Source organism: Dermacentor andersoni, chromosome 1, assembly GCF_023375885.2.
Source record: "Dermacentor andersoni chromosome 1, qqDerAnde1_hic_scaffold, whole genome shotgun sequence".
Classification (NCBI taxonomy): domain Eukaryota; kingdom Metazoa; phylum Arthropoda; class Arachnida; order Ixodida; family Ixodidae; genus Dermacentor; species Dermacentor andersoni.
In genome coordinates, this window is record NC_092814.1 from 270489815 (window position 1) to 270512485 (window position 22671).

The 22671-nt window shown below is 44.8% G+C and overlaps 1 protein-coding gene across 4 annotated transcripts in view; it reads right to left on the bottom strand.

Moving 5' to 3' along the window:
- The window catches only part of Nup214 (nuclear pore complex protein Nup214), a 356899-nt gene that overhangs the window by 156135 nt on the left and 178093 nt on the right, over positions 1 to 22671 (bottom strand). For all 4 annotated transcript variants that reach the window (XM_055063139.2, XM_055063141.2, XM_050195519.3 and 1 more), the window contains exon 20: positions 15588 to 15682. In XM_055063139.2, coding sequence (XP_054919114.1) covers positions 15588 to 15682 — 95 coding nt within the window. The remainder of the gene's footprint in view (positions 1 to 15587; positions 15683 to 22671) is intronic.

Below are 22671 nucleotides of genomic sequence, written 5' to 3' on the forward strand. Positions count from 1 at the left end.
TCTAAGGCCAAAGAGCGCCAGGACATGTGTTTTGATTTATCAAGATTGTAAGTTTAGACTATGACCTAAAAGCAAGTCTGTATAGAGGCCTATACCTAAGCTAGATCTATAAATACTAGTACATAAATTCTAAAATAATTACTAAAATAGATATAGGGCCTTAAATGAACTCGCTACAGGCACACATGTTAAATTGTTCTGGGTTGTCCGAGCCCCTTGCTTTACAATTCTTGCTTACACAAGAACTGCGAGAGCACAGACATACTTTTGTGCATCAGATTGTACCTTACCTGTGAGGCAGAATCTGATGGTTAGGATGGAATGAGATGATGTCTAGGAAGTTAACTTGGAGACCAATGAGCAAAATGACTTCCCCAAACAGGATTTATTTTTCTTAAATATTGATTTAACATTTGTAAAATCGTAAAGCACGCCCAAATTCGTAAACTTTACAAAAAATTTGTGAGAGTTGGTAGGTATGCAGACTGATACGGAGTCCAATGACCAGAACAAGCAACAGAGCAAGAAACACCTAAACATGTTGCACACAAGAAAACCAATATGGATATCACCTGTCCTATGCTTTCGTATATCTCCCACTAAGGAGCCCCCCAATATTTTAACGCCTAGAGTGAAACGCCTCAACCCGACTGACTAGGCACAGTGAGTACTGGAAAATTCCCCAGTGCCAAACAAACTATGGTTTCCAAATGCTAAATTGCACACTTCCGAACCTACTTAATGAATTTAATGTTACATCTGAGCAACTAACTGCGCCTTCTTTCACGAAATGACCTGTTTAAGTCTTGATGGGATTGTTAGAAATGCATAGTTCTGTATGAGATAATACCAGTAAAAATGTTCCATAGCATATTTTGTAGTTCTTCTAAGCTTGCTTTCAATGGATAAATGGACTTTTGTGCGTATTATAACACGTATTATATATTTTATAACATGTATTACATTTTTAAATGCTGCCACTTTGCCACCTCGTTTTGTTGTGAGGTGGGGCCAGTCAAGCTGAGTTTCAAATTGCAGCTTGTCCTTCCACCTTCCCCACTACAGTTTCTTTTTGTTTCTATGCATATTTGTACCAGAGCAATGTAATGATTGTGGTGAAAATAAGCGCAAACTCAAAATACAGCAAGAGCTGAGGTGATTTGACCCCCGTTAATTAAGGAAATCCCGTCCAATACATGCACTATTCTATGGCATAAACCCTTGTTAAACCATTAAGTGCTTTGAACAAGCTCTATTCGTCAACGTGATTGTGGTTAATTTTACTTTGGAATAGCTCAGCTCATCAATGGCAATAATCCAGTGTTCAAAGCGATTTGGACGAACTCCGAATGTCCACTTTGTTTTTCTTCTACTACATAGACGACTGCAGTGCCAGCCTTTGAAATCTGCAGTAATTTCCCTCTTTTTCGTTTTACTACAAGCGTCAGCACTTTTTCAGCGCCTTGAAGCTGACTCAGTTTTCGTGTTCTACAATGTAGATGTCAGCGATTTCGTCAGTGTTGAAGGGGCGTGTTTATTGTGGTCTTTGTTTTCTACTACATAGATGGCAGCACTTTGTCAGTGCTCAAAGAACATGTTTTTGGAATTGCACACTCCAACCGAACAGAAACGGCGAAAAATGGCAGAAATGTTTTGTGGTTTATTTTTCGTCTCATATTGTGCTGTGCATGTCCCTGCAGGGCACGTGCGCCGTTTACAAAATGTGGATTTCATGTGAAAACCCATTGCTGGTACATCCGATATGAGAAGATCGACTATTTCATTCCTAGCAGGCTTAAAAGCACCTATTCAGCCATTTGAAAATTATGCCTGGTGCAAAACACTGAACAACAATGAAAGAAGTAGACCATCTACATACAATGACATACTGACATGAGAAAAAACACTTGTCTACCTTCCCACTCATTTTACCAAAACATTTTGCAAGTGTTAATGAAACTTGTACCACAATTCCAATCACAAATGATGCAAGATATATGCAACACATTTTAAATATCACTACTTTCATCACTGCCTTTGCTGCTGATGCACTGACTTGGCGTACACAATTGTGTACACAGCGCCTGAAAGGGTTAATTAGAATAGACCGTACTGTACAGTATCTTAATTTCTATGTACCTAAGATACTGATATGATAGCTTGCTACATTTTTCTTATGCAATGCTAGTAGACTACTTAGCATGTGAAGCACAGTGCTTTTCTTGTCCAAAATTTGTAAGCATTCAACTTTGTGATAAATTTTCTGATATTCAACATTGGATTCGAAAGCTACTATTCAGTATTTGCTCACCCCTATATATGACACAACACTGTACATTGGCAATGTGTTGCTGAACGATTGATGAATCATACAGAATGTATCATTCAGCAATGTATTGATGAACCCTACAATTATACACATGTAATCGTAGGTGGCTAAAAAGCATAAGAGATTACATCATACACTCAAAAACAAACAATGCCTTGCATCGGCTGTCGTCCTTGCAAGAAAAGCAGATGCAAGGTATGCAAACCCACGCAGACAACTTCAGGGGCAGAAAGCACCGATTCCAATTTTAAGCACCTAATTAAATATGAACTCGACTGTGATTCATGGAATGTAGTTTATCTGTTGGAATGCGGAAAGTGGCAAATACATACGTCAGATGGACACCTTAAAATATGGTTCAACAATCGTCAATCAACACCAGTGATCAGGTTATAACTTTATGTACAGTAAAAGCTCGTTAATTCAAATTCTGCGGGGATGAGGCAAAAACATGAAGCTGTATAGGAGGTCCACCACGTGACGTTCTACTAGTGCATGCGGTTACTAGACTTTTTATTAGTATTGAAATGCAGTATACTTTTCATTTTTATAAGTTTTTCCTGACTTACAATATGCAGATAAGCCTTCGTTTGTAGTGAGCAGAAAAGTGGCGCTTCCTTCTCCTTAGTTTTCAATGAGTCGTCTTGGCTCGTCTATCGACAGAACAATGAAGACGGGGGCCCGCCAGCCATGACGTAGGCATGTACTTGGGGAAAAACGCAGTACAAATATAAGAAATGCCTGTACAACAACGCGAACTTGTTTCACCAGCTTTTTATTTACAAAAGTGGTTGAAAAGGTCAAAATGTAGGTGTTTAATCACAGTTACACTCACTCCTGTGAAAACGGAAGGATGGGCGGCTTTCAAAATTTGCGAGGCGGGTTATCAACATCACTCTCACTCCTCAGCGTTGCTGGAGGAGGGACTTTTACTTCTTTAGAGGCTGCTCAGATCAAAAAATTCTGCTTACTAAATATCCAAGAGCTTTTGGAAGTGACCGCTGAATATGTAAACACTACTGAGGGTGAGCTTTGCATTGCGCCATAAAAAACTAGGTCCTTAAAAATCGGTTAACAGTTCCTTTAAACATGCCTTTGTGCCGCCGACGCTCGGCACAAGAACAAGAGCTGTGCTCAAAAATGCACTTGTGAAACACACCCCAACCTGCAGCGACGTTGTTCTCCGTTGTACTTTCATAGCTGCAGGCTGCACAGTTCCACTATACGTATAGGTGGCCAAACACGTATCCCAGTGATGCTGGGATACATTTAATAGCCACGAATCTCAAAGGCTATGCTGTTTGGTGCTGCAAGCGCCAACAAATGTCACGGCTGCCATGTTTCAAGACATTACCCGGTGCCGCTTCTCGGCAGAACACCTCGTAGAGAAAGAGCATGGTCTCCAAGACGTAACAGCAAGATCTAAAAATGCAAAGAAAGAAAAAGCAAAAAAAAAATGAAATGTGCAGTGCCGCATTTGCACTTTTATCTCCAAGGTCCTGAGAGAGGGCGAGAACCGACCTGCATTAGAGCCGTTGGCCATGCCTGGCCAGGCGCAAACGCGTCTTTCTCCAGTCAGGCCTAAACAAAGGGCCACAGATGGAAAGAGCGAAGCTGCGCGGCCTGCGCGGTGACGGCAATGTCTCCAACGTGCTCCTTTGCACTAGCACTATACCCATCCACGATGGCACGAAATTTGAATCATCGGTGGCGGCGCAGATTTAAGTATGAATTAGCAGGATACGTTACATATTGCTTTCAATACATTGTTGGACGGACAGCGTGGCTACTTCAAATTATCCGAAATGTCAAATTAACGAGTTCTGAATTAACAAGCTTTTACTGTATTGTGGTATATGTTCCAACTACTACATCTTTAAATAAAATGTGAAAACATAAACACACCAAAAATGGGCATATTTCTACCGGTAATGAAAGAGTTAACGTTTCTTGGTATCACAAATATTGCGGAATCACAACCATATCCCACAAAAAGATTGCCAGAGCGTTGCACTCCCATCTAGCTGTGACCACTTCGTTTGTTAGGATAACATAAAACACAAAATGACAATGACATTGAAATGATTGTGAATCGAGAGTGTGACAATCACATATCAGTGATATCAAATGCAGTCACTGATCTTATTTAAGAAGAGATGAGAGTCAGAAAATAAAGAAAAACATTAAAAACGTTTTCTTTTTGTTCGTTTATGCTTGTTTAATCGTCTTTGAACACCCTACTTCTGTGCAGCAAGAAATGAACACAAAATATGTGCAAGAAGTAACTAAAAAAACGCATCTGAATGAGTCGCGGCGACTCAAGAAATTGCAGAATTGCATGCCAGCACAGTCGGTCATTATTTCCGCCTTTCAGGAGGTAGCTTCAGGTCTCTTCTCTTAATCAGAGCATGCATTCGCACTGTATATCCACGGAAAACATATATATAAAATACATTTTGCCATGCCTTTCGAGAGTTTATACTGACCCTTTAAATCATGTGATGCGAATGCAAGACTGCCATTGGATACCACTATACTGGAGTGGTGCCTATCACCTCTGAGTGAAGTACCTTTTCTGCTTCGTGTATCGAGTTTTTTACAACAAACATTGAAAAGCGTGACTTTCGTCTTCGAGAGAAGGGGAGTTGCAAACTGTTCAAGAGAAAATGCAAACAGAAGCAAACGAGTGGGACAAATTTGACCTAAGCGGCAATCACACCATGGTGGTCTTCGAGCAAACGAGTCAGTGATTATATCTGTGATGCTATCGATTTCGTGAGTTTGTCAGAGAAGCTGGCAACATTCCAAGAGAATGAGACAGGCAGCCATTGGAGCGGTGCAAGTGCAGTCATTTGCGAAGCTGTAATTGACTACGAAGCCGTAGTCATTTGCAAAGCCATAATGCAGTCATATTGGAGGCCGTAAGCAAGGACAAGGGCCTTGCTTCTCTACTCAAGTTCAAGTGTATGAATGGTGGGTGCCCTTCAGCAATTATTTCTTCTGCATACTTGCATACATGTCAGGCTACACTGCTGCTGCTGGCCATGCTGACTGTGACCCAGAAAAGTGCAGTGGAAGTCTGCTGGAAAGTTTTGCAAAAAGCAGCGCTCGCTGCAAGCATGATTGATGTCGGATATGATCAGTTTGCGAGGTTTTGTGGTATCCTCATCTACTGTAGCCACTTCTAGCGAGAAGAAGTCCTTGTGAACACTTTGAACTATATCCACACCTAGTTTCAGCTGCTTTGAGTGAGAATTTTGCCATTTGGCACAGAAATAAGCTTTCAATTGCGTTTTTCTCAAACAGTGTTCTTGCCTGTTTCCTAGATCTGTGCATGCTATTTTTCCCCTTTGCAATTGTCATGCAGCCAATGAAATTTTGCACAGTTCCTCAGGATACATAGAGTGGGGAAATCTATTTACCTTTTGTAATTAGTGTCATTCAATCTTTTTGAGCACTATAGAACAAAGGAATACTAAAGAAAATGACATAATTTCTTGAAGCATTTTTTTTTCTTTTCTGTTGATAAAAGACCGGCATATAATTCGTTCAACTACACTTCTCCACCCTACAGTTTATTAGTAACCACTTGGGGTGCACTAAAATTTTGGTTTGTAATAATCCCCTTGAAACAATGTGTGCACAAAACAGGCATGTTTTATGCATGTCATCGTGCACAAAAACTCAGTCAGAGAAGCTATCATAAAATTGATTGCATATTTCACAAGAGGAGCTCAAGTTATACCAAATGCAAAAATTCGAGCCTCCTAGTTCAAAAAAAAAAAAAGTTTTCTAGGGTAATGACTCTCTAAAGGAACCCTGAAACAATTTTGACGATCTTGTACAAATGTGCTGAGTCGTTTGGGTACGCCCTTCTGATCATTATTTCACGTGTCTAAGTGCTCCGCGTAAAGTGTGTAATTTATTATAATGTTTTAAAAATGTACATCGTTACCCATCGCAGGACGCCACTCGGCCCAGGATGCATCACTGATAATTTTTCCGACCTCATGGCAAACAAATGTTCATATAGTTAAAAAAAAAATTATAAGGTTTTACGTGCCAAAACCACTTTCTGATTATTAGGCACACCGTAGTGGGGGACTCCGGAAATTGGACAACTTGTTTTTTTTTAATGTGCACCTAAATCTAAGCACCATGGGTGTTTCCGCATTTCGCCCCCATCGAAATGCAGCCACCATGGCTGGGATTCGATAATGTTCATAATAGTTGGAATGTCAGTTAATTTGTTTCTATAAAAAACAAAGTAACAGAAAGAGAATACACAAGGACAATTTATGACTACACTAAAGTCTTCCAGCACACAGCAAGTGTCGTCTGTTTGTGTTACAATGTGATCCGTATTGACGAGAGCTCTGCGGTCAGTGTTGATCTCGCTTTTTGCGAGCACCATGGTTCGCCCTTGTTACATTGTGGGCAGCAAACGTAGCGACTGGCAATATGTCGAGCTCTGACATCGTGTCCCTCTGCAAGGCAGCAGATGAGCAGAGTGGCTGCAGTGCATCAGACTGTCGGCAGCCGATCGGCACCAGGATTTGCACGTTTGTGGCCATCAATTTACGTCGGAAGATTACTTTCACAATAGTGTTTCGTGTTTCCAGTATTAGAGTAAACGCAAGCGCAAGGAGACTGGGCTTGGGCGTTTGACGGTATAAACAGACATGCAAGCGTGAACGGCATGCACGATGCAGCCAGCTGGTGGCATAGAGCTCAACCAAACATAGCATTATAATTGGGGGCGAGGACTTACGAAGTCGCCATCTGTCAGAAGCGCCTCCCTTGCGCAGTATGCGGGATCACGCGGTGTGCTCTTCATAGGTTTGGCTTACGGCGCTCAGTAAAAACACCATGTGACAGCGCTCCTGGACATTTAAATAAGTACTCTCAAAATGAGGGAAGTTCTGGCTGTCACTATAATAATCTTGGGCAAACTGAAAAAGCACAGAATCGTTTGCAGACGCTATCTCATAACCGAATACATACAGTGAACGCCACTGCGCGCAGTTGCCGCAATGGAGTCTCCCGAACCGGCTTCTTGCATGAAAGGTAGGCAAACGCTGAGAGCAAACTATGTGAAATATATTCTTATAGTGGGCTGTCTGTATAACCAAATGGAGCATAACAGAATGAAGCCTCAATGCAGCGATCGCACGGGTTCACAGCGACTGACTGGGCGTCTGCATGCATGTCTGCACACAATGTTTCGCTTTCGCTGGGAGCACATTGTCACACCGTGCTGTGAGCTTTAGGCCGCAGAATATGAGCATTTCACAGTACACAAGCGACCATTGTTGAGTGGATGCTATTAGAGCTGTTCAAAAATAATTTCATTATAGACACTTTAACGCCTACAGCGACTGTGAGGTGCCATCGCGACAATTCAAACTTTTTTTTTTTTCTAAATTCTTGGACGTTTCAATATTATTTCTCAAGTTGCGTCGTACTGAATGTTTCCCGGTGTTCTGCAGCGTGCGATTTCCCACTGCATCTGTATCCTAATCCAGTGCATTAATTCATAACACAAACATGACCATATGCCATGCTTTTTTTAATGTGCTTCTTACCGCTTCCTTTCCATTCCACTGAACTTGCCAGTATCTAGCATCAGTTCATAGACCAAACAGTCATGACATTAGCCTGGCAGCCGAGCGTGGGCAAACGCCTCACTGCGCGTTTTCTGCTACTTACCGAACATGGCAGTTCCAGTGCTGTAGCAGAAATCTTCCTCGCGTCTGTGCTTGCTGCATACCCGAGTTGTAGCCGATGACTGTTTGCCGGTTCTAAGTTTCATGAGCCAAGCTTCACGCAGCTTCTTGTCCGGCGGCTACGTGTGAATAAGGCTGACACCGGGCTCTGTTGTGTACGTCCGGCGCTGTGGCACCGAACAGTAGCCTACCATGCTACACGCTTCCAAAGGCAGCCACTACCTATTATAGTGCTTTCAAATGTTGTCAAGCAGACACCCAAGGCAGGAGAGCCTCACCACTTAATCAGAACCGCAGTGCAGCTAGGACTTTAAACTTTCCTTTTCAGCTGGCTTCGGCGCTTCCGAAGCAGCCGACACGGCCGCTGTGTCCATGTGATCTCTCATGCCACGTCATGCCGACGGTGGCGCCAGCTTTTCCAGTGGTGGAGCTCGCCCCCAATTAGCAGTGACAAAGTGTATTTTACTTTGCTGCTGGTGTAAATTTTTGTGTAAATCGTTTTTACAAATGTTTAAAATGTTTTACACTTGGTTAGAGCATTATTAGCTCTTTGTTTGTCTGGTTAAGCTCTGTGCCATTATGTGGCTGGACCATACAGACCAATCAGGCCGCTCACTTACATCTAAGCTAAAGCTCCTTCATCACAGCAAAGAGGCTTTAGTTTACGCCTCCACCCATCCATCGAAACGCCCAGTTGCCTGCGGTTGAATGAATGTTTGATGTTTAATGGCGCAAGGGCCAGGTATGGCCAAAGAGCGCCAATCTAGTGTTAATGAGTTTGTAATGGTCAAATGGGATCTGTGATGCTAGTGTGACGTGGCTGTAAAGGGGCCTAAAAGACGTTGCTGCACATGGCATAAAATCTACGCGTAATAAAATTATCGCGATGATTAATGACGTGTACTATGAACACTAGAATGCATTGGGAAAAATGATGCAATGTACAAAATATGTAAGATGCTAAAATTTTCTAAGAGCACTACTGCCTCGCCAGAGCCCTTGAACCCAAGGGACGAGAGGCATGTGCTATACGAAACAACTATCACAGCGCTATCCTCTATAGAGAGGAGGCGCTACGAACGTATGGGCTAATTACATGTAATACAACATCTTTCAGGAAACCTAGGACTGCGCTGGTATCAAAGAGCGGTTCTGCACCGAGTAACATAACAGGATGAAGGGGGATGTGCTGCCGGTATGCTAAGGGAAAATGTTTCTTTCTTTCATATTCGGCTTCCCGACACTCCAGGAGGACGTGGACGACGGTCAGCCTCTCCCCGCATCTCCCACAGGTTGGAGGCTCATTTCCAGTGAGTAAAACGTTATGCGTGCCAAATGTGTGTCCTATTCTTAGACGACAGAATAGGACATCTGTCCGGCAGGATTTTGTTACAGGAGGCCAGAAACCTAATTGTGGCTTTATTACATGCAGCTGATTATTTGTTTCCAGGTCCCACAAGCGTTGCCAGTAGTTTCGCAGTTTCCTTCTTAAGAAAGGCTTGAGGTCTGTGACAGGGACTGCAGCGGTAGAATTAACAGTGTGTGATGCAATTGATGTGGCCATCTGGTCCGCTAGAACGTTACCCTGGATGCCCCTATGGCCAGGCACCCAGCATATAATTACATGCTGGTTAGATACATATGCTTTACATAAGGCGGAATAAAGTTCAATTATTATAGGATTTTTGTGCTTACAGAACGACATCAAACACTTCACAACACTAAGGGAGTCCGTATATATAACTGATTTTTTGAGTTTTGATTTCCTTATATGCTTCACGGTCGACAATATTGCGTAGGCCTCAGCCGTGAAGGTACTAGTTTCCGGATGCAGTAAATCGGATTCCAAGAAGGATGAACCGACGGCTGCATAGGACACCCCGTCGTGCGACTTTGATGCGTCTGTGTAGAATTCCGTGCAGGAATGCTTATGCTGGAGTTCCAGGAAATACATTTGGATTTCAATCTCTGGAGCGTGCTTTGTAACTTGCATGAAAGATATATCGCATTGTATCATCTGCCACTCCCAAGGAGGTAGCAGCTTAGCTGGAGGCATTAGGCAATGTCTGAGGAGTGGGACATCCATTTCAGCGCTAAGCTCCCTCACACGCAGTGAAAAGGGCTGTCTTATAGTGGGACGATTGCGAAAGAGTGTAGCATCTGTTATATCGTTAACGGTATTAAAGCACGGATGTTGAGGATTAGAGCGAACCTTTAGAAAGTATGTTTGGCTGATGTATGTTCTCTGCAGATGGAGTGGCCACTCATTTGATTCTACATATAGACTTTCAATGGGACTTGTTCTGAAAGTGCCCGTGGCCAGTCGGATTCCTAGATGGTGAACCGGATCTAGCATCTTTAGCGCGCTTGGGGCGGCAGAATGATAGACCACGGCACCATAGTCCAATCGTGATCGAATGAGGCTCTTGTAAAGATTCATTAAACATTTCCTGTTGCTGCCCCATGTTGTGCGGGATAACACTTTAAGTAAGTTCATTGTTTTTAAGCATTTGACCTTGAGATACTTTATGTATGGAATAAATGTTAGTTTAGAGTCAAGTATGATACCCAAGAACTTGTGCTCTTTGTTCACAGGGATTTTCTGGCCATACATTTCGATATTGGGATCTGCAACGAGCCCTCTCTTTCTTGTGAAAAGCACACAAGAACTTTTGTTTGGATTCACTTTAAATCCGTTTTCGTCTGCCCATTTGGACACTTTGTTCAAGCCCTGTTGTACTTGCCTCTCACACACTGCAAGGTTGCAGGATCTGAAACCTATTTGTACATCGTCGACGTAAACGGAATAGAATATCGCTGGCGGTAATGCAGCACGAAGGGTGTTCATTTTCACAATAGAGAGCGTGCAGCTGAGCACACCTCCTTGGGGTACCCCAGTTTCTTGTATAAAAGGTCGCGACAATATATTGCCGATTTTCACGCGGAATGTACGTTCAGACAGATAGCTTTCTAGTATGTTCAACATATTTCCACGGATGCCCATTCGCGATAAGTCTCGCAGGATCCCATATCGCCATGTTGTGTCATATGCCTTTTCCATATCAAGGAATATCAATAAGAAGAACTGTTTATGTACAAATGCATCACGGATATTTGCTTCAATGCGTACAAGATGATCAGTCGTGGACCGCCCTTCTCTGAAGCCACACTGATAGGGATCAAGCAAATTGTTCAGTTTAAGGAAATGTATTAGTCTACGATTAATCATTTTTTCGAATAGCTTACAAAGACAACTTGTAAGAGCTATCGGGCGATAACTTGCCGCCAAGGAAGGGTCTTTACGCAGCTTCAAGATGGGGATAACAATAGCTTCCTTCCATGAGGATGGAAGGTACCCGGCAGCCCAGATGGAGTTGAAAAGTGCCAGAAGTGTCATTTTTGTGTCTTCGTGTAAGTTCTTAATCATGTCATAGATGATTCTATCAGCTCCCGGTGCAGAGCTTCTGCATGTGTTCAATGCAGCTTTAAGCTCGGCAATATTAAAAGGACGGTTATATGGTTCATCCGGACGGCATTTACGATCAAGTGTCTTAAGTTCAGCTATTTGTTTATACTTCAGGAATGATCTTGTGTAGTGTGTGGAACTTGATACATACTCGAAGTGTTCGCCCAAAGCGTTGGCCTGGTCTTCCAAGGTAGTTCCTTGGGAGTCAACTAAGGGCAATGGGTGGATGTGCTGCCCCTTTAGCTTTCGTACACCATTCCAAACTTTAGACTCTTGTGTGTAGGATGTGATGCTCGAGAGAAACCTCTCCCAGCTAGCCCTCCTTGCCTGTCTCCGGGTGCGCCTTCCTTGCGATTTGGCCAGTTTAAATTCAATGAGGTTTTCTGCAGTCGGGGAGCGACGCAGCAAACCCCACGTTTTGTTTTGTTTCTTTCGTGCGAGTCTGCACTGTTCGTTCCACCAGGGAACCCGTCTTTTACAAGAGAGACCCTGTGTTTGTGGAATGAACTTTTGAGCTGCGTCGAGTATAAAACAAGTAAAATATACTACTGCTTCATCTATGTTAAAATTACTGATAAAATCCCGTGATAAGTATGTGGATGCGTTAAAATGATTCCATTCGGCGGAGGCTAGTTTAAACCGGGGGGCGTGTGGAGGGCATTCATGTTGATGTATTAAATTTAACGTTATAGGGAAGTGGTCACTTCCATAGGGATTTTCGGTTACATGCCACTGTAAATCAGGGAAAATTGAGGCAGAGCCAATTGACAGGCCTATTGAGGAATATGAATTATGATAACTGTTAAAATACGTTGGTTCCTTCTTGTTGAAGAGGCATGCACCGAAATTCAGAATAAAATTTTCAATAAAACGACCTCTCGCGTCACATCGCGGGTCTCCCCACATGGTATTGTGGGCGTTAAAATCGCCTACGATGAGGTAGGGGTCCGGGAGCTGATCAATCAAGCTATAAAAATCGCTTTTTCGGAGATCATAATTTGGGGGTATGTATATGCAACATACAATGATTAGTTTATTAAAAAGAATTGCCCGAACTGACACTGCCTCAAGGGGCGTCTGAAGGGCGACATGATGACAAGCTACTGACTTGTCAACAACTATTGCTACACCGCCAGCGGAGGCGTTCGCCTCGCTGCGGTCTTCACGATAGATTGTGTAATGACGGAGAAAATTTGTGTTCGTAGGTTTCAGATGTGTCTCTTGAACACACAGCAGCTTGGGATTCTGTTTGTGTAGAAGTTCGCTAATGTCGTCGAGGTTATGGAGAAGTCCTCTCACATTCCATTGTAGTATTTGTGTATCCATTATGCTATATGTGTTGGGTGCTGTGTGTTTAGGAGACTGAGGTTAGCTCACGGGCCTTTGTCAGGCGCTGTGTCGGGAGTTTTGTCTCTTTTGGAGCAGTCGAGAGCGCCTCGCCGCTCCTTAGGCGCTAGTGGCGCCGTCTTGCTGGTGGTTGTGTCCATCGCCTCTTGCGAGGCTCTGAACACGCGCTCTTTCGAACGCTTTGTTTGGCGTGAAGGCCTCGGCACGTTGGACAAGGCCTTTGGGGGCACCTGCCCGGAGGTAGATGGCCTCGTCTGCTCGGTTGGCGCAGCAGCGCTAGCTGCAGCCGCCAGGGGGGGGCGGATGGCGTTACTGCCGCCTCACTGGGTGTGAGTCGGACAGCCGCCGGAGACCGTTGTGGCGCTGCCCCCTGACGCGCCACTTCGGCAAATGTGTTTTTGGGCAGGTAGGATACTCGCCTGCGTGCCTCTTTGAAACTAATATTTTCCTTGACTTTTATCGTCACAATTTCTTTCTCTTTTTTCCAGGATGGGCACGACCGCGAGTATGCGGCGTGCTCCCCTTCGTAGTTTACACCATGGAGAGTGTTCTCACAAGCTTCAGAGGTATGTTCGTGGGCACTGCACTTCGCACAGGTTTGACGGCCTCGGCAGCTCTGCGAACTGTGGCTGAAACATTGGCATTTGAAACATCTGAGCGGATTGGGCACATATGGCCTAACACGGAGCTTGATGTACCCTGCCTCGATTGACTCGGGCAGGACACTTGATCCGAAGGTGATTATCAAGTGCTTGGTTTGGATTTCCTTGCCATCTCGCCTCATCTTAATTCTTTTCACATTGATTACATTCTGTTCACTGAGGCCCTCCAAGAGTTCAGCCTCAGTGAGCTCCAGCAAGTCATCGTCCGACACAACGCCGCGGGTGGTGTTCGTAGTACGGTGCGGGGTTACTGTTAGTTGGTTATCCCCAAATGACACAAGCTTAGGCAGTTTCTCGTATTGTTTCTTATCGCGGAGCTCCAGGAGGAGATCACCGCTTGCCATCCTGGTCGCCTTATAACCGGCTCCAAAAATATCTGTCAAAGTCTTTGATACAAGGAACGGTGAAATAGTGCGCACTGGTTTGCCGGGTGTTTCCGAGTGAACTACATGAAAACGTGGGAAGTTGTGGACTTGGCGTCCGAAAAACTGAAAAACTTCATCGGTGCGCCCTCTTTTCTGAGGGCGATCAGGGAGTGGAGGAAAGGAGCTATCCATAAATATATTTGAGATTTCGGCAGTAACGCCAGCCACCCACGGTGGAGTCCTACAAGGGGACGCTGCAGGGCCTGAAAAACAGGGCCTGCAGACGCCAGCTGTACGTTACCACTATAACCAAATATGAAATAACCTATTGGAAGTAAGAAGAAGCCAGGAGAAAACAGGAAAGGTGGAAAGTGAGAGAAAGACGAAGGCTGGAGGGAGAGAGAGACAGGAAAAGGCAACTACCGATTTCGCCCGGGTGGGTCAGTCCGGGGGTGCCGTCTATGTGAAGCAGAGGCCAAAGAGGTGTGTTGCCTCCGCCGGGGGGCCTTAAAGCTGCAATAGCATTCTCACAACACACGCTGCTTCGATAGCTTTCGCTTGGGATCGACTGCCAGGCGGCTGGCAGAGAAGTTGGAGAGACTTCACGCGCTGGCTCCAAGACAACCGAAAGTAGACGACACGACGTGGCATCATGACGCAGAGCCAGTCAAGGTGCAGCTTAGCCCCGATTACTTGGTGAACGAGTTGAGGAGAAAATGCATGGCTATGGAGGACGGTAACTTGTAATCGCCCGTGGCTCTCTTAATACGAGATGCTTCACAGAAATTGTAGTGAGAATGACTCACGGTAGCTGTACCCTACACGTCTACAAAATCTTTCCGAACCGTTTCAGGGACCCTTTAATGCACAAAGACTACAGAAAGGCTAAATGTTTCTGTACACAGTCAAAAATGGCTAGCAGCATTTACAACTGCATTAAAGAATATGCACCCCATGTGGGCACATGTTAACGTGCAGTGGCTAGCAGACAACAACGCAATGCATCATCCACATTATGCATGCTTCACAGCCAATGCCCACCAATGCCAGCCAAAAAGAAATTTGGTGGTCCCATGCCACCAACTTTCCATCAGGTGGGTGTTCTTCCAAACGTCTAGAACTCTCATAGTGACCGAGAACAGGGCCCGGAACACGCTCGTTTCTATTTTACAGGCAGGTACCCGGCGGCAGCACTTGTCTGCCTCCCACAGCAGCAGCGGGTGGTCGACCATTTCAACTAAAGCTGTGGCAGGACAAGAGGCACCAAAAGACCTTTGCAAATCTCCATAGGGCCCCCTTTTGAGATGAGAACTCATAAACAACCAAGCACAAGGTAGTTGTACATTTCAACCCATTAGAAAAATTTATGGGCTTACTGCTGCACAAGGAACCGAAAATAGGATCTCCCGCACCCCATGAGGTGAACACTATACCATTTCAATTTCGCGGGTAATATAGAGAATCAGAGAGCTGTGCACGTAGCAGTGTAAAGCCGGCCAAAAATAATCTGCAATAACTTCAGTTGTTTCTTTTAATGCCAAAATCTTGTGCTTACAGCTTGCTGTGCACCAGGTAGGTGCCCTGTAGAACATGCAAAATGAGAAATGTGTGCTCATGGTTATGCAATAAAGAACCGCAAGATGAAAACACGCACTATGGGAGAGAATTATATTCGAGACAGAGTATACACACCTGATTTGCCTGCTCTTCGTGCGCTTGATCCTTTGCAAAAGACTGTTCCAGAACCAATGCTAACTTGGAAAGCAGCCTTGACTCCGACTGCTTGTCTGAAAAGTCAAATATGTTGGAACTGTATATGTTAACATTCTAGGCTGCACACATATATAATGGTTACAAAAATGATAGTGCTAATGTGGTTGGCACAGTGCTGCAAAAGCAGAAAGTACTGGGCCCACTGATGGTTACATTTGCAGTTTATGTGACAATACACTCAAATTTTGTATCTCTAAAGCTTTCTTTTCTATCTTTTGGCTGCATGTTTGACAATTCAAGTAAAAACCTCATTAATTCAACCATCCTAATTAGGAAAATCTGATCATTCGGACTCGTCCTCTGGTCCTGGCAAGCATATGCATTATTTAATGCAGTGAAACTCTTAATTCTGACATATTTGGCCACACATTGCTAAATTCTGCCAACTCTAGGAGTTGGGCAAGTGCAAAGCATCACGAATGTGCGACGTAATAGAGCAAAATCGGCGCTTGCATACAACGAAACGAAGTGGCGGAGTACGCATCATCATAGTCATCAGTGGAAATGGTACATGCACGACAGCCAGCAACGACGGAATGCTTCGTGCCTGCTTTATTCTTTCGTTTACCGCCGTGCATAGCACCACATTATCCCCGTCCCTACACAACTGTGTAGTAACCATCCATGATTAAGTCAATAGCCACCACGGTTTCGTTGACAGTGACTGCAGCAAACAGTATTGTTTTGACTCTGTGCGCATGTCGGCCGCGTGCCTGCACAGCTGCATAGTCGCCACCTATGATCGCATCAGCAGCCACCACAGGTTCATTCACAAGGATTACATTCACAACGAACAGTAGTTTCGTTTTGACTCGGTGAGCGCGTTGGCCGCGTGCCTTCAAATCTACGGTGGGCATCCATTATCACCTCGATAGTGACCGCGCTTTAATCTGCAATTGTTGCAGCAAATGCTTGTTTCGTTTTGACTTGGTCCACGAGCCGGCTGTGTGCCTTCAGAACTGCAAGATCGCCGTCTGTGATTGCATCGATAGCAGCCACGATATCGTCCACTATGGTTGCAGCAGAAAGTAGTTTCACTTTGACGCAGTGCAAAGCTGTCAACAATGAAGAGCGCATCGTTCAATAACCAAGTCAATAGCCACCACGGTTTCGTTCACAGCGACTGCAGCAAACAGTATTGTCTCGACTCTGTACGCGTGTTGGCCGCGTGCCTGCATAACTGCATATGTCCGCAAGTTGGCTGTGTGCTTTCAGAACAGCAAGGCCGCCGTCTGTGATTGCATTGATAGCGGCCGCGATTTTGTCTGCTATGGTTGCAGCAGAAAGTAGTTTCGCTTTGACGCAGCGCAAAGCTGTCAATGATGAAGAGCGCCGGCTACATCATGATGGATGGACAATTTGTTGGCGACCAGCTCATTGGCGAAAAAAGAATTGGGATGTGCGCGCGGTAGTGAAAGGCGTGTGTTAGATGAGGACGTGCGCCGTGACCATGCTGCGAAGGAACTTACAAGATGACAAGGATTGTGCAGCTTCCACAGAGACATTGTGGAAAATAGAAACATGATTTGCTGATTCCTTAAGTAAATAAAAGCGTGTTGATGTAAGCATCTGTTTATTGTTTTGCTCATACCCTCGATAATTTGACATTCGCTTAATTCGTGCAGTCGAATCTTGTTAATTCGAACACCCTTAATTCGAACTTCCAGTTTATTCGAACAGATGCTGTGGTCCCGTCAAAGTTGTGTGTATTCCAACGGGAGAAAATTGGAAAGCGCAATAATTTGTAACGGTTAATTCTGACATACCGCGCTCTGACAATGTTCTCATCAGTGCGCCAAATCACATGGCGGCGCCTCCGACCAGCATTGCTCTCACCCCGTCATAGAGGAAGAGCTTAGGAGAGACGCCTCAATGCCATACGCGAAGAAAAAAAAAAATGTAGCAGAAATTTCACCCTCTCTAAAATGGCAAGGTAGTCATTTCTGTATCATGCCACAATGCCCCAGCCACACTAGCGGCAAAACGCACACCATGGGAGAGATTGGTCCTGGGCCAATTTTTCACGACGAGCCGTGAGCAGAGGAGACCAATAAGAGTGGCCCCTAGAGTGACGTACGCATGGGAAACTGGTGTCGTGTGGACTCGCCCGACCGCTATATTCGTACTTGTGTCTGGTACAGGTGGGCTGCTTGTTTCGCACTATCGTCTTCTCCTGTCAGCTCTTGCTCACACTTGTTTTGGTTGGCTTGGTCTCGTTCACACTTGTTTTTTTACAATGACGAATATAAACCGAGATGTCCCGATGAAAACGTTGTTGGAGATAATGCGCCATATCCGATTCTGTACAACAAGACAGACCCTGAATACAAGAAAATGGCGACACCCGGTACCTCATTCTCCTTGTCCTGATCCAGGAATGCCTGGTATGTTGACAATCAGCTCACAACTGGAGTGAAGGAATGAAAAATAATCTTTTCTGATGAAGCATTGCAACACTAAAGGTTACTGTTTTCAATTATCCTAGTTCTGGCACAGTTTGATAAGTAAGTTTAATTGGGAATTGCTTATAATTATGTGTTTGCATAAAAAAAAATTGCAGAAAATAAAGTTTCTGAAAAAGAGAAAATGGGGGAGGAGTTTCAGGTGGCATATACAAGCGTTCAATGGCAGTTAACCCTTTCAGGGTCGATTTTTTTTTATTGCAGATTCCAATTTTTCTGAGGGACTTGTTTCGAAAAAAATTTACCGTAATTGTTCTAGGGTGACCGTAAAGTTAGGAAAAAATATTTTGCGTTGATATATATGTACTGTTTACTCATGAATAACAACAATAAAGAAAGGAAATAAACTTATAAGAATTAAAAATTTGATGCACTGTTATACACATAGTTCGAAGCTTAGAAAATGCGCAAACAAGAATATTTCGCAAGTGTCAAGTGTTCCTGCTCTTACACTAATATTTACGTCCATAGCGTAATCGAACTGCATAGGTGAGCGCACTGAAGAAAACTGTGTGGTTGTGTGCGCGTCAAAAAAGCAAAACGTGTGACAAACTTTCGCTAATCTTCTGTCTGCTATGGTTGCAGCAGAAAGTAGTCTTATCTAGAAAGTAAACTTATCTCCAGCCAGAGGCGATTAGTTTTCGCAAGTCTCAAAGAAAAAAAGAAAGGAAAAGGGAACGCATGCACAGCGGCACCATTCCTATGCTCACCCCTGTGAGCACTAAACGAGCCAGAAACAGGCGGCTGCCCTTTGAGCGATTAGTAACGAGATAGCCAACAGTTTTGCGAGCGCAAGAAGCCGAAACTGCAAACGGAAAAAAAACCAAACAACCGCAAGCCCAAACGCGCGCCAATGCACGAGCGGTAGTATATAGTAGATGCGCCGGAGCGAACTAGCTCTAAAACAAACCATTCAACGAAAACAGAGAGGGAGGCGCGAAAAGGAATTCCATGTATTTCCACATGGCGGCAGCCCATGGAGAGAAAGAAAAAGGTAGGAAATTAGCGCGTTTTTTAAATGTACAGACGGTGCCCCAAAATATACGGCATCGATTATTCTGGACTTGTTCGTGGCGCCGTATATTTACGTCATTGACCCTGAAAAGGTTAACATGCTCACTGTGTCATGGGTCACGGCCTGTACTTGGCTATGCAGCAGCCAAATTATGTGTGTTCATTTGCTTGTGGCTGCAATAACTTTACAGCACATGAACCCAGAGGTATACTTATTGTATGAGGCTATCAATAGCTAGAAGAATATCGGGCTGAGGCAAAATGCTGTGACCCACCAGTGACCCACAATGCACTCAATGAAAACATTTGCATTCTGTGTGCGGCGTGACTCATGGTTGACCCACGCATAAAAATCTCCCAGGCTGTGCTGCCACATACGATATAAAACTGCAACTATTATAACTATCTTTTTGCATTATTCGAGGGGTGGCGCTGTTGAAACAAAGAAGAGAAGTGGCAGCAGCATTTGAAATAGTGAGCTCAGAATTTGACTGCAGTTCTCAAAATACCTAGCGATTCAGTATACAGTCAATCCCGGTTATATTGAACTCGAAGAGGATCGCGAAATAATTCGATATATCGATAATTCGAAATATAAAATATGCATGTCAAAAGCTTCTCTAACAACTCCAAACATCTCAAGGCAGTTTCCCAACGTCGTGACTAAAGGGAACTTACCGATCTGTGCCTCCAAGGCGCGAAAAAAAAAAACACACACACAGCGCGATGACCAGAGCACCTTATTTCGGAAGAAAAAAATCTGTGACCTTGGCTTGCTTTTTCTTCTGCGCCATCAAGTTGATTAAGCTGTCCTCAAGCTTGTTGACAGTGTCCAAATAAGAAAGGCCAGCTCCTTCCATTGTGCCACAACAACGGCGAATGACGCTGAAAGCTGACGCAAGTTCAGCTGCAGTGCATGGTGGCTGGTCCTCTTCGTCGGAACCTTCGCCACTGCTCGAGTCTGCGTCCTTGTCACCCATGATGTCAGCCACAATCTCCGCATCAGCGCGATCTGCTACAGCTTGCACGCCGTCGTCAGCGCTGACGAAATTGCATGCTGTAATGCCGCCTGAGAATGCCGAGAGCTCGTGAAATTCGCTGTCCAGGCATCCACCTTCATCGTCTTCACTGTCAAGACATCCGTTGTCTGCAGCTACCACAAAGCCTGCTTTGAGAAAGCAGTTCACAATTGTGCTTTTCTTCACGTCGTTTCAAGCACCAGCCAGCATTTGAATGGCTCCGAGGAGGTACGCCTTGAGTTCGATTCCTAATCGAAGGTTGATTAGGAGCCTCTGCTTTAAACGTTAAACCTTTAAACCTTAAACGCTTTCACAATGCCTTGGTCGAGAGGCTGAAGTTTTGCATTGCGTTTGGCGGCAGAAACTTGAGGGTGATCTGCTTTAATGGGAGACGGCATGATGGGCCGAACAATTGCCAAGAAGAAGACAAACTTTGCGGCCAGACTTCTCCAGTTTGGCATCCCACGCCTGTAGCCACTCAACGAAAAAAATCGCGTGTCATTCAAGCTTTCTTATTGGACGCATACCAAACCGGGAGGCCTTTCGCGTTCCTAAAGCAGCGTGGCGACCTGCTCTTTCAGATAATAAATGGCCATACTTTGCATGACCCATCCATATTTGCAGCAAGCAAAATCGATACGCGCACTTTGCTGTTCTTTCCACCATGGCATGCAGTGCCCTCAGATGCAGAGTCTTGTTTGGCAGCATTTGCCGAAACAGTACCGTCTCATCTGCAGTGAATATTTGCAACGGCTAAAAGCTGTCGGAAATATTTGGCCACTCTTCGGACACCCATTTCTCTATGTGACTTGTGCTAGTCGCCTCGCTTTCGCCCGAAAGGGTCTTTCCGACGATGCTGTAGCGAGTCTTAAATCACTGCTGCCAACCAGTGCCACCAGTGAAGCTTTCTCCTCGAAAGGCCACAGCAAACCATTTGGCCTCCTCCATGAGCATTGGGCCGTCAAAAGGTATGTTCTTGGCACGTGTCTCCAAAAACCAGGCGTACAATGCCTTCTCGACCTTGTCAAAGGTTGGGACGCGCACACGACACGCTCCAGGACGACTGGACTGCACTGCCTTCAGCTTAACATCGGCTTTGTTCTTGAGGATCGTACTCAGGGTGTTGCGAGGAATTCCGAACGCCGCGGCGACCAACGACTTTTTCTTGCCAGCCTTCACCCGTCGAATGATGTCCGCCTTTGTTAAAAAAATCCAAATCCTTACGTTTCTTCGTGGCCATGGCTTCGGAACACGTGCAAAAAGAGGAAAGAAAAATGCACTGCACTACACGAGTCTCAAGCCTTCGCGTTGGCCTTGTGAATAAAAGGAACAAAGTGAATCGAAAGACGCACCGCTCCACGTCTTCGCACTGCCACAAGCCCAAGCTGCACTGACCTCGTTCGTCTCGCTGTGCCAGCGGTGTCAGCCAACCAAAACACAGGAAACGGGCGCCTGTGGTCAGCGTGGTTTCACCCTCCCGCTTCCCTTTCACACCCAATCGCACTCCAAGTGCTCCTCGTCACGTGCCTTTTACCCACACGCCCCTTTCTCAGAGTGCGGGGTGGGATGCAATGGGAGAAGCACACTTGCAGGAGTGGGGTATGGTGGGAGAAGCGCACTTGCCATGGCGCAGCTCAGCATGGAGTTCGATACATTGATATGCCGGTGCATGGGAGTTCTATATACACGAACACTAGCGCTATACTTTTGCATGGGATTCCCAAGGGGATTTTTCAACTGTTCGATATAGGCAGTAATTCGATATATCGGGTTTCGATATATCCGGGTTTGACTGTAGCAAAGAAAGGAACTATTTACATATACTGTACAGGTGGTTGGAATATCATGGAACACATGATTCAGTCAAACCTGATAATAGTGCATCCCAAATAATCTACTGCTTGTTGTTCTTATAGTTGAATATTATGGGCTAGCATAGTTACTTCGAAAGGTATAACCCACAATTTTTTTTTCTCTCCGCTTTAACCTTCAGTGTCATCTTCAAATATTAACGGAAAACATGAAAATTGGGGAGCTTAAAGGGACCCTAAAGGCAAATACTAAGTTGATGTGGACTGTTTAAATACTTTTCCAGAAACCTCGCAATGTTTGTTTCATGCCAAGAAAAGACTTAGTTTACGAGAAAATTGTATTTGAAGGGTCCGAATAGCTTTTCCGAAATTCAAATCTCCCGCCACCCAACCCGGGGAGTGGTGACGTTGCATACGCATCACTGCCCCTTGCACTCTTAAGCAACATTACACCCTTGCGCCACACAATAATCCTGATCTGTCTTGTCCGCATTTCAATTCTTCAACGCGGCGAGCCTGGTACTTCAAGTCACGAATGGCATGCCCGTTATCAGCATGACAGCATTCTCGACAGGAAAGTAGCGAGCGCAGCATTTTCAAGGAAGGGAATGCTGCGCAATTTCTCTCGGCAAGGGACAGCAAGGCGGCTGGTGTAAGCTATCACGCACTCGGTACCATTCTGTTGTTGGGTGAGAAC